The following is a 12,584-nucleotide window of genomic DNA, read 5'->3' as shown; positions in this document are numbered from 1 at the left end:
TCCTATACCTAAATAGAAGTTTTGCACAAAATAAGAAACTACATTTTAGAATACATTCTATAAAAAAACACAACTCGATCAAAATAACTACTTGTTGAAAAGATCACTACAGCGTTGGCTGCTTCCAATAATACAGTTTACATATTTTTTGCATACCATTTGATCACCTTAGGGTCTTGGAAGGGATGTTTTAAATAAAACTCAGGATGAACATTTACCATTTTATTCAGTGGTTAAACCTTTCAAGACAGCATTTCATTTTTTGGTTGGTGCAGCTTTCTTTGCCACTTTGGGCTTTGAAGGCTTAGCTTTTTTAACTTTCAAAATTGCTGCCCTCCTACGAGCCTGAATCTTTGCTGATTTGACGACGGGACTCGTTTCAGGTAACTGAATCTGAAAATAGCAAAAATTATGGAAATTGAATTGAACATTGAAATAAAAACTAACCCCTCGTTTCTTGGCTAGCAGCTCTTCTCTAGCTAAGGCCCTTTTCTTGGCCGACAACACTGCTTGACGTTTTAAAACGGCTGCATATGGATTCAAACGGACCAAGGCCTTGGTATTAGTAAGAGGATTGAGGCGACGCACACGACGCACAACCTTCTTTCTATTGACAGGAAAAAAAATTGAAACTTCAACTAAATAAAAGTAATCCTTAACTTACTGTGGAGGACGCAAAACGGCCTTGATTTCATCGGCTTTAAGCAATCTAGACAAATCAGTGTTAGACATTTTAGTTTGGGGCAAATTGTAACCCTTCTTCTCGCCTGATGGTTTTTTCCAAGTACCGAACAATTTATCCAAAGCTTGGAAGGCGGATTCCGTCCAAATAACAAATCGACCTACATGACCGCCGGGAGCCAACTTCAACAGGTTCAATTTGCTAACACTGACCAAATCAATGCCAGGAATGTTGCGGAATGCCTTGCGCAAACCTTTAAATTATCAACACCATGTTAAAATAGCCCCACTTTTAGTTAGATAATTAAATTGTCTTGGGCACCTGAATCTTTTTCAATTAAGAAAGTAAAGAAAAAGTACCCAGTGGCGCAATTTTTTATTGCACCAGTGCGAGTACCCACAAGCAATCTATGCTTGAAGATATGTAATCCCGGTGCATTTAAAAACTGAGATAAAAAAATACCTTGATCTTGATCATATACAATCAATGGTCCTCTGCGCTGAATTCTCCTCCTGTTACGCATTTTACCCTTGCCAGCACGGAACCTTTGACTCTTGTACACCTAAAGGTTTTTTGGTGCCAAAAGAGAAACAAACAAAATGTTAAGAAAAAATTTTTCAATTATAATAAAGCAAAGAATATTATGAGTGTAAGAACGGCAACCGCAGTTTACATACAGTTATTTCCCTATAGTATAAAATTAGCATATTGTCAAAATTAAATAAGTAGAGCTGTTGTTCCGTGAATCTTAAAATTTTAGGCAGATTAAACCACTCTCATACATGTGTGAAGCTTAGAAAGGTATTACCGCATTACAAATCAAAAGTGCTTGAAATTGAAATAATAGTAATAGACCGAAGCAACCAGCAAACCTAATAACACGCTAAAATTTATTGCAGGTGTTTGAGACTGTTATGTACTGTATGCTGTGAAAATGTAAACAGTTACAAAGTAATACACTGGAGCAACAATTTGCTTCAATTGTTATGCCCTCAAGAGCAAAAAGTAATGATTTTAACTTTCAATTCTTAGCAAAGCAACTGGACCAAATAGTGTTACCTTTTGAATATCAGCCCAAGCTTTAATTCTGCGCAAAAACTGGACAGCTTGTTTGGTCTTTGTCAACTCTTGAATCTTGTCCGTGACTACAAGAGGAAGCTCTGGTATTTGATCAACCACATGGCCTTTACTCATGATTAGGGCAGGAACTCCACTAGCAGCCACTGCTGAAGCAAGAGCATAACGTCTTTGGTTGACGTTAATTCGTCGGTGCCAGCGACGCCATGGTTTAGTGGGAGCAAACATACGACCTCCTCGGCACATATTGCCAAAAGCACCCTGGCCAGAACGATGGGTACCTCCACCACGAACTCTTGGAATACGTGCGACGGCACGACCAGTTCCCCATGATTCGGCAGAGGTTTGGTGACCTTAAATTTACGAACCATCAGCATTAAATTTTGGTAGATTTTTTTAAATGCAAGTGTATAGACCTATCCATTATCAGTGCTTTTGAGAAAAATCATTCAAAAAATCATAAACACGGACCAAAAGCAAATCATCATACAAACCTAGCAATCAGTGAGAAGTTCGACAATTGTATTTTTCACTAATTTTAAAGAAATGAGATGTAAAATAACAATTAACGTACCGGCTTTGTCGCTTACGCTATAAGGTTGACGGTGATTCATCGACATTTGCTGATGAACAAAATTCACAACATCAGGCCTGATCGGAGCTTTAAATACCGCCGGTAAGGCAATACTAGAATTATCCACTTTTTCGGATTTTTCATTATAGACAGTAATTAACGGACGAGCCGCAGACAACGCCTAGAAATGAGAAACGTCGCACGTTTCAACTTTCTGATTATACCACCAGCCAACACAATGTACAAATAAAGGTTAAAAACACGTGCTTCCTATCCAAACCATCTTGTGAATGTACAGATATAAACGAGCAGGTTAACTTAGGGCCAAATATAACAAGCAAGAAAATTTAATTTTTTGTCATTATTGCTTACCATAATTCAAAGAATGTTACTTATTACTCAACAAACGCATGGAGCGGATACAACATCCACTACAAAAAAGAGATATCAACGTAGATGTCATTTCACAGAACAAAAGTACTACCAACTTTTAAATTTCATAATTTCGTATGCTTCTTCTTTATGACTGCAACTTAAAGGGCAAAAACCAATAGGCTTAGCTTACTCACACGTTTTTTCCATAAATAGCAACTGTCTAGTACCAGCAGAGACGTCAAGTACCCCCTCGAAAAAATTTAATGCGCCATTTATATCGCAGAACTTTGCATGCAGTTTTTGACGTTTAATGGAATACATTTCACATTAAAGTCCAATTTATATGGAAGGCAACTATCCTCTTTTGTTTACGTTCTTGCTGTAATTGTATGTTGAAAGATGGAGCATTCTAGTTTTCCTAAAAAGCCTTCATTAAATTTTTTTAGTGAAGTTCCTTTAAAGGTAAAATGGCGTAGTATAAATCGACGTAAATCGAAAAGATAAGACGATACAATGGAAATTTGGTCGAAAACAAGCCGATAAATAAATAAATTTTGATTCTTGCCATGTTGGCTAATAGAAGCAAAAAGAAGAAGAAGAAGCAAGAAACCAAAAAGATTTAGTGTTTTGGAAACTGAGTTGTTTTAAAGTAATAATTGATTAAGTTTTCCCTTCGAATTAAATACTATAATGGCTAACACAAATACTGATTTGACAGAAGAGGATGCGGCAGATCTGCAATTTCCCAAAGGTAGGAACCATTTTCATGTAGTTTTTAAATAAAACCATAAAATAATTTCAGGGGAGCAGTCCTCTTCCGAAAAAACTCTCGCCACAGAAATTCTCAAAAATGACGTTATCATACGTTTTTGTTCAAATTGTTTTAAAGAATTAATTTCTAGATACGTTCTGTGCGAAATCTGTAAATTAAATATATGCCTACAATGTTTTTCAAAAGGGGCAGAATTTGGTTGTCATAGGAATAATCACAGTTATCGACTTTTTACTACTAATATAATTCTATTTGAAAATTCTGACTGGACAGCAGAAGAAGAATTAAAGTTGTTGGATTCGCTTATCAATTATGGTAATTGGGGCTTAGTAGCACTTGAGTTACCCAACAGAACAATAAGTGATATTAAAGAGCATTACAATTACTTTTACTTGGATAGAAATAGCCACAAAGACATGCCAAAATTTGAAAAAGAGATTGATAATAGGTTGCCAGAAGTTACTGTACCATATAGATTTCGATTAACAGACTCAGATGACCCTCCTCGATATGCATCAAATACTGTTGGATATCAATCACTGGCTGGATACAACCCAGCAAGAGGTGATTTTGAATATGAATATGACAAAAATGCTGAAGATTTGTTATCAAATATAGAATCAATTAGTGTTGACGATCCTTATTACAAAATTTTAACAGACATGCAATGTTCTATAGTTCAGAGCTACAATCGACGCTTAAAAGAAAGACATAGATGGAAAAAAATAATTCAGGATCATGGTCTGTTGGTGTTGAGGAAAACTTCTTCTTGGTTACATAGATATGATTTGTCTATAACCAAGCCAGTTTATGAAAAATTGATCAGATTCATGAGATTTTATGAACCAACAAAATTTGAAATGCTTCTTGAGGGACTTCATCGGGTAGGAGAGTTAAAACTCCAAATTCATAGGTATGCACAATTATTATTTAATTCCTTTCGCTTGCACATGAAAAATGAGTGATAGGTAAATACTGAGTTGTTTATGATATAGCAAGGAAATTTAGGTTTCTAAAATAAAGACTTATTTTAGCCAACAGTTACTGTGGAGGACAAATATCTCTAAATTTCTGATCACCTTGTATATATTAATTTTTCCAAATGATATATCAAATGAACTTGATGTCACAAAAATCTGACAGAAATATTCAGAAATGTACAACAAAAAGTTAATGAAAATTAGAAGGAAGATTACATTAATATCTTTAATTACCTGTGCAGTCATATTCCATATTGGTCTTCCACTTTCCAAAAATGTTCTATTGTTGCCCCGGGAAGATCAAAGAATTATGAAAAACACCAACACAACAACAAAGTATTTCTAGTAACCGTTTTTTTTTGTAACTTCCAGATTAATCCAACTTAGAAAAAAGGGCATGACAACTTTGGCAGAGGGAAGGTTATATTTGAAATTGCAACAAATACACTATGAAAATAAGAAAAAGTTAAAATTGTTTCGTTCTGATGCAAATTTTAATTGGAGGGCTACTCAAGTACCCTCATTACCATTGAGAAATAAATTTGTTAACAAAAGACGTTCTACTGCAATTCCATTGGAGATAGTGGGCATGCCTGGCTATGAAAAGTTAACAGAAGATGAGAGAGAACTGTGCGCCAACATAAGATTAGTACCAGTATCTTATTTAGAGTTAAAGGAGGTCCTAGTTGCTGAAAATAATAGAATGGGACACGTCAAACTACAGACCGCTCGCAGAATGTTAAAAATTGATGTCAATAAGACTAGAAAACTTTATGATTTTTTAGTCAAGCAAGGATATGTGGGCAAACCAAATTCCTAATTTTGCTTGTATAATGAAGAAAACTGTATGCACCAGTTTAAATCTCGAATAAAATTGTTTTTTATTTTGAATCTTAGTTTAATATAAACCTGTTGTATATTCAAGTAAGTAATGTTTTAATATTGAATATCAGTGGCGGGAGTGTATTGTTTCATTGCTGGCAATTATATGGTAAATAAATTAAATTGTAGAATTTGAAAATGCAGAGACTCTTTTGATTTCCGAGGTGCACATGTTATTGGAACATAGGAAAGCGCAGAACGAATCGGCGGAAGACGAGCAGGAATTTTCTGAAGTTTTCATGAAAACATTGACATATACAGACAGATTTCGCAAGTTTAAAAATAAAGAGACTATATCAGCAGTTAGAAAGTAAGTAAGATTTTCACATTGACTCATACGACGAAGACTACAGTAACTCATTTTTGACGCATTTTGGGTTACTATTATACAGCGCACATACCAACAACTTTTGCGATGAAAAATCTAGTATGTAGTTGTATTTCTAGTGGGCTAACCTTTTTGTTTAGACATATTGTATTTTCTATAGTGATGATACTGGTGATATAATATATAAAGTATATAGAGTTTCAAGCCATTAGAGGAACAGCAGAATTTTATATAAGCCAATTAACACCTCATTTACAAAAAGTAAATACAGTTAAAAGTTCACCAAACGATATACCGCTTTTACAACCTTTTACGGTTTTGACTTTGGAATGAGTTTAAGACCCGAATTTTGTAAAGCGGAAAAACATCCTTTTCAGCAGGTGCACCACAAGCCAGGGTAGTATTTTAGATGGTAACTGACAAAAAATGTGCCGTGCGGACTGTTGTATTTTAAAAGTAGGGAAATTGTCTTTGTGTGATTTTCATAAATCTTTCTAAAACAGTCCCTACTTGAGGGAGCTCAATTGCAAGTTGAATTTGCCGATACTTAGGTTGCTCTCGTATATTAAAAAGACATTAGAAAGCTTAAACTAATTTCCAATTTAAGGGTTTAACATAATAACACTAAAATGTTTTCCTAGAAAAGCAATATAAACTCTTATGCAGATAACTGATTTATAATGGATGTTTTCCCAGTTTGCTAATGGTTGATTTGTGGGGGTTGGTGATGTCATGAAAACACTATACAGCACTACGTGACATAGTTGTGAATGGCGTCCAAAAAAGAAAAACGCGAATAGATTGTGGGCCCCAAAAAGTGTACTTGACATTCACCATATCTGAATAGTGAGACGATTGATATATGATGCGTATCAGCAGAATATTGTTTTAACAATTAAAACTTTACATAAAGAGTTGCGTAGTGTTTTGAGTGTTGCCAAGAGACTTTGAAACCCAGAACATGTTATCGAAGAAAAAAATGTTTACAGAAAATATTTACAGTGGACTACCAGAATTAATTATTAATATTCTAACAATTTTTTATAGTTAAATTTTCTCCTTCGTTTATATTTTTAATAAACATTTTAAAGTAAGAGTGGATTTTTCACTGTACGGACTAATAATAATCGAGGAATCTTACCAGCGAAACTCTACACAAAGTACCGAAGTACGGTTCTGGGACGTCATTGTGGAATTGCGAATTTATTTATTGAGGATTACATACAGAAACCCAAGCCTAGGGTTAGACCTTCATAAAAATTTACGAAAGTTAAATACCGGATTATGTCATAAAAACGGTATATCGTTCGGAGAACTTTAAATCAGCATGTATATAAGCAATAAGTGTATGCCTATCACTGAAAAAAAAAGACCAAATTGTCTCCACAAAAATTTGTTTTTAACTTTGGGTTATTTTTTGGCAGTTTCTATTTATAGAGGACGCGTTGATGCAAGATTCTTTAAGTTTTAAATCTTATAACTGCATATATTTGTGCAGCATGCAATTTTTTTCCGCATCTTTTAGCTTGTTAAATCAAAAGAAGATACATAAATTTGAATTAGCTACCATTGCAAATTTGTGTCCAGAAACAGCAGAAGAAGCGAAATCCTTAATACCATCACTTGAAGGTAGATTTGAAGATGACGAGTTGCAAGCCGTTCTGGACGACATACAGACAAAACGAAGCATACAATATTAACACAAATATAAACAAGCACTCCATATGTTAATTGTTTTAGAAATAAATGTCGCCAAAAATATTTTCAATTTATTTTCTTTTATAATAAGATACTTTATTACACAGCTTTGGCTAGTTACAAAATTTTATACAAATATAAATAAATATCATACAATAATTGTAAATAACTCAATCCCCGTTCAAATATTAAGAAATCCTTTAATAAATCTAACAAAATGCAAATTATTTCAAGAAATTATTTATTCATCGTCAGGTAAATCTTCGTCCGTCGTATACTCCGATTCCGGATCAGCCTTTTCAAGTGGATTTTCCTCTTCTGAATCTTCAAACTCCCACTGCGGATGAGCCGTGATTGCTGCTGGGGCTTGCTTCACGTCTAGCGTAAAATCTTTTTGTTGGTCAAAACCAATATAGGAGTCTGACCTAAGACACACTGTAAATGTGCACACGCATGGCCAAAGGGGCGCGGTAAACTGAAAATTAAAAAAAAATGCAAAAACTCCTACAAATTTTCATTAATACACCGGAAGACCTCATTTTGATTTCAATTCATTAAAAATTCACTTAACGACTAGAAAAATCTCTAAAACACAATTTAAATGCAAGTTGAAATTCACTTTACTTTTATATAATAGACACTTTCACCCGCACACACTGTATGGTTAGTGATAATGTGTTTAATGTGCTCTGTGCTTTTTTTTTAATGGCAAATTGAAATTAAAATTTGGTTACAAAAATGGCAACTTTCATGCAAAACTTAATTACGAGCATATTTTGCTATCACAAAAGTATTGAAATTCTCAATGATTTTAGAAATATTTAACAAAAACTATAAATATCCTCATTAAACCACTGCAGCGTATAGGAAATAATCAGCCATGAATGCCCCAGAAATGAAATATCACAGCAAGCTATGGAAAAACAGTTGGAGCATTAGTTTTTTTTTAATGTTTTCATTATTATTTCTTTTATTTTTGACGACCACCTTATCAGTAAAATTTATCTGGAAACCCACTTCGTACAACTTTTTTTCCACTGTTTGAAGTTTAGGATTTCAAGTTTTTATTCTGTGAAAATCACTTATAGTTCATTATGCTAGGCAAAAGATTTGACCTTTTTTATGTTATTTGGAATCCTCTGTTAAGATATAATATAATTATTATAAAAAAAATATTGTTAGTCTAGAATGGTTAATTTTTCCCATTTTCTAGTAATAATTGTCATTCCGCAACCACATTTAATTTTTTATTATTGAATTATTGATATTTGCATGGGATATTCATCATTTTGATCCATTATAAGAAACTTTTACCTTCAGATGGATTGTTTCTTTCTCTACTAAACTTGTTACATGATAAGGAGCGGTGAGAAGTGTTTTTGATTTTCTATCGCATATATAGGTCCACCAGTATTCTTGTTTGTCTTGAGGAAAATATGGACAGTGAACTGGGTGAGAAGATTTTGATTTGCCCTCGAGAGATTTTTCTTGCTCATGCAATTTACGAAATTTCTCCCACTCCTAAAAATTAATTTCAGAAATCTATACTCAGGCTTTTTAAAATAATAATTGCAAAACCTGAAGCTTACATAAATTATATTATTTACCTGATCACCATCTTCATTATTAGATTTTTGCACACTTTCATCACCTGAAGATTTATCATCTTTCTCATTCGTATCAGCATCACTTTCCTCCCCAGAGTCATCTGATTCTTCCTCATGTTTAATTTTAACTTCCTTTGTTTTTTTTTCAGTACTTGGAGAATCTTCTGCTTTTGACTTTACATTACCCGCTGACCTGCTCGGTTTTGTGCTTTTCTTTGTTTTTTTTCCACCACCTTTGTAAATAAACACATTTTACATAATTTACATAAGGTCTAATTAACATGGTAATATGTGTTTATGTACTTTATATTAAAGACATTACTCTCACTGTTATTGGCTTAGGGTAATGTAAATACACGTAGATTCGATTTCTTATTCTCAATGGCACGCTTAAAAATTGTGTATTAGGGATTGGGTGGTTAGGGATAAAAGTGTAAAAATGTATATTTTAGATATGGCATAGGAATATAGAATATGATCGAAAGATTGTATCTAAATATTAAAGCTTATGAGATGTTTTTGACTATGGTGATTGATTGGGATATTAATTTTTTAACTTTTTTTGAAAATCTTGAAAAATCCAATATTAAATCAAAGAAATGAAATAACAATTGTGATTATTCATTCCGGATTTAAACTCTTTCCACCATTACCTCGTTTCTGTTTTAACCAGGCAGGTCTCCTAACAGCGATAGCATCACTTTCAGCATCCCCGCCTTCTTTAACTTCTTCTACTCCATTTTCAGTTATTTCAGTATTTTCTATGACAGTTTCATCGCCGAATAAAGTGGACATATCATTTCTTGTCAAATGTACTGTTACAGTTACAATAGCACCAGCAGTTACTTCAGTTGGATTATCATCGTCCATAACTAAAAAAAGGAAAACTTGCTCTGGCAAAGTAATATCGTAACTACAATTAAAATAAAAAACTACAAAAGTACATTGTCAGATTTTAGTCCAGGTCGTCTTTTTATTTGACAGCACAAAAATGTATGTGATTTAGTAGAATAGTATCATTAGTATCTAGAAAATTAACAACTCTTATAAGTTTCCTCAACAAAAACAATGCATAGTGGATTTATTAAAGTTATTTCTCACCTTATTACTTAACAATGTTAAATACATACCTTCAACAGTGATCTGAAAATCAATAAAGGGCATCCTACCCAACACTTTCATGACATTTTCATACTCATCATCACTAAAACTCCTAAGCAGATGCCTTCGTTCATCACTTTTTAACTGGGCAAACTGCTGTAGGGACTTAATCTGCCGCTTTTTAGATAAAAAATATTTCAAATTATCATCATTGATATAAGGCAACTGCAATAAGGGAGATTTGTAGTCCCACAATGCCTGAACTATCATTGGACACAGTTTCATACAGTTTTCAAGGGTACCTATTTTAAGTAGATGTTCAACTAAAAACACAATATGAAGCAGTAAAATATCCCAATATTGCTTGCAAATTATTACTTTTCTGGGCATAGGCAAGGAGAATTAACTGATTTACACAGTTTACTTGTTCCTGTATTAGGTATGGACATTTCGCTATTAAATATCTTCTGTCCTGTTCCAAGGTATTCGGATTTAAAGGTACTCTACCTAGATGTGCATGTATAATAGCACGAGCCTTAATACTATAGAGGTAGCATAATGGTCTTTCCTTATTTTTTTCATTTAGATTTGGTAGTTTCTTGATTAACTGAAACAAAATTTCTACTCTTATTTGTTTGATACCCAGCAAATGAGCACCTAGCGCCCCATTAACATATAGCACATTAAAAAAAAAAAAAACAAGCAAAGCTACATTCGTTGCACCAGGGCGGCAAAATATATTACCCATTATTAACTAGTTTGAGTAAAAATTTAAAAATAGTCATAAAACTTTTTAGGAGATGCTTAAAAAATAATATCAGGCATTGCAATGGTATTATTGTCAATTCCTTAACTAGGGCTAATTATTCATATTTGTTTTATATTTTATAGATTTATTTTATGTGCATACTACTGTAATCTATGAATTTTTTTAAATTGACATTTAATTATATTCAAGAAAGTAATTTTTATAACTTGTTAAAAATTAGTAACACATTTTTCTGGATCATTAAACTCAATGAGGAATATATTTACAGTGGCTCTGTTGTAATTAACATCTAGATATGAAAAAAAATGAAACACAGACATTTTGGCTATAAACTAACTTACTTGAGGGACTTCCTCATTATCAGATTGGCGTTCAATTATTTCATAATTATGCTTTTTATCAAATTCCAAACTGGCTGCTAAAATCATAATGACTCTTTTTAAAGCCATATGTGGAGTTTTATGAAAAAAGTAATAATACATTTGTGTTGTATCTAACAGAACTTGATCACCAGTAAATTTAATACTCCTGTACCACCAAGTTCCCACCTAAAAAATATATTAATGAAAAGCAATAAAATGGATCAAGTAGAAAAGTGTTCACTTACAACAATAGGAAGAGCAACCATAAATACCAAAGCATATAATCCAAGCACCCATACACTATTTTCTTTCTCCACTATCCAAGAAGGAAGTGCTATTCCAAAGCTCATTGCCCCTGGCCCATCAGGATTGCCATATTTTTCCCAGTTCCTTCTTGATTCTTCATCCGTTAATGCCTACATAATTATTTATATTAATTTTTGAATTAATGTTCAATTATGATAGTATATTATAAATACCCACCTGATGAGCCTTGGACAACTTCATAAATTCTTTTTCATCTCCAGTATCCTTGTCAGGATGTAAAATTTTGGCCAACTCTCGATAAGCCTTTTTTATCTCAGCTTGACTAGAGCCAGGCGATATTCTTAATATTTCATATGGATCAAAATTGGCCATTTCATAATCAAATTGTGAAACTTTATAAACTAGAAATATTAATGCTAACCAACCCAAAATTATAACAAATTTTATTAATAAATTCTTTGTCTCCCTCCAGGGTTCTGCCTTTTGCAGATATTCGCGTTTCAGCAGACACCCGGGACATTTACATTCCTTTTTTTCCTGATCGGGATCTAAAATAGATAAATGGACTAGATTAACCTTACATTTGGTTTGTTGAATTAATTACCAGGTTTCTTCTTTCTAGGCCAATAGAAAATAGTTACAGGTATTAAAATTAGGGCTAAAAACGAAAGTAAAAAATAAAAGAAGGTTCCGCCACTTTCATCGTATTGAAATTTTTGCCCCATTTTATCAAAAATATAATTTGGACCTTAAGGGTCCCTCCACACAACAAAACAACGTGTCATACGTCATCAACACAACGTCAATGAATTGAGCGAATGAACGAACGACAACGACGTGTGCGTGTCATTTGAATTAGCGGTATCGTCTTCTTCTAGTAGCAAGGGCTTAGAAAACAGGGGCAATGTTTTAATTATATACAATACTACTTTAATATTAGAAAAATCACATTTTTCAACATATAAATTATATATTTTTTAAGCAACACCAAGCACGAATTGTCAAAGGGATGAATACCCACACCACCAACAGTTCTTATATGTAAGGTGGTCGGTAGAGATGATTTAAATTTGCATAATTAGGATCAAGTGTCAATTATCTTTCTTATCT

General features: G+C 33.2%; 3 protein-coding genes across 4 annotated transcripts; 1 reads left to right on the top strand and 2 right to left on the bottom strand.

Moving 5' to 3' along the window:
* Positions 1 to 213: 213 nt before the first annotated feature.
* On the bottom strand, positions 214 to 2,798 carry LOC132696207 (large ribosomal subunit protein uL4). Its single transcript, XM_060660917.1, has 7 exons — positions 2,706 to 2,798; positions 2,334 to 2,514; positions 1,742 to 2,112; positions 1,145 to 1,244; positions 665 to 935; positions 448 to 607; positions 214 to 393 (listed from the first exon to the last, which is right to left on the bottom strand). Exons 1-7 carry the CDS (start codon positions 2,706 to 2,708, stop codon positions 256 to 258), a joined length of 1,224 nt encoding a protein of 407 aa, XP_060516900.1. The 5' UTR covers positions 2,709 to 2,798; the 3' UTR covers positions 214 to 255.
* A 440-nt stretch (positions 2,799 to 3,238) lies between these two features.
* Positions 3,239 to 7,429, top strand: LOC132696191 (DNA-directed RNA polymerase II subunit Rpb4-like). 2 transcript variants are annotated; one of them, XM_060660885.1, is made up of 3 exons: positions 3,239 to 3,459; positions 3,511 to 4,393; positions 4,833 to 5,459. In XM_060660885.1, exons 1-3 carry the CDS (start codon positions 3,399 to 3,401, stop codon positions 5,278 to 5,280), a joined length of 1,392 nt encoding a protein of 463 aa, XP_060516868.1. In that variant the 5' UTR covers positions 3,239 to 3,398; the 3' UTR covers positions 5,281 to 5,459. The 2 variants fall into 2 exon arrangements, with proteins under 2 accessions (XP_060516868.1, XP_060516869.1); XM_060660886.1 differs by lacking the exons at positions 3,511 to 4,393; positions 4,833 to 5,459 and adding exons at positions 5,472 to 5,652; positions 7,196 to 7,429 and having other exon boundaries at positions 3,286 to 3,459.
* On the bottom strand, positions 7,428 to 12,295 carry LOC132696190 (translocation protein SEC63 homolog). The gene is made up of 10 exons (XM_060660884.1): positions 12,079 to 12,295; positions 11,691 to 12,022; positions 11,453 to 11,623; positions 11,187 to 11,393; positions 10,455 to 10,683; positions 10,106 to 10,399; positions 9,629 to 9,847; positions 8,976 to 9,208; positions 8,683 to 8,889; positions 7,428 to 7,843 (listed from the first exon to the last, which is right to left on the bottom strand). Exons 1-10 carry the CDS (start codon positions 12,197 to 12,199, stop codon positions 7,610 to 7,612), a joined length of 2,247 nt encoding a protein of 748 aa, XP_060516867.1. The 5' UTR covers positions 12,200 to 12,295; the 3' UTR covers positions 7,428 to 7,609.
* Between the last annotated feature and the right edge of the window lie 289 nt (positions 12,296 to 12,584).

The sequence above is a fragment of the Cylas formicarius genome, unplaced genomic scaffold, assembly GCF_029955315.1.
Source record: "Cylas formicarius isolate icCylForm1 unplaced genomic scaffold, icCylForm1.1 PGA_scaffold_1__22_contigs__length_36826433, whole genome shotgun sequence".
Taxonomy (NCBI): domain Eukaryota; kingdom Metazoa; phylum Arthropoda; class Insecta; order Coleoptera; family Brentidae; genus Cylas; species Cylas formicarius.
The sequence above is the reverse complement of the archived record's forward strand: the minus strand, read 5'-3'. Positions and strand labels throughout refer to the sequence as shown.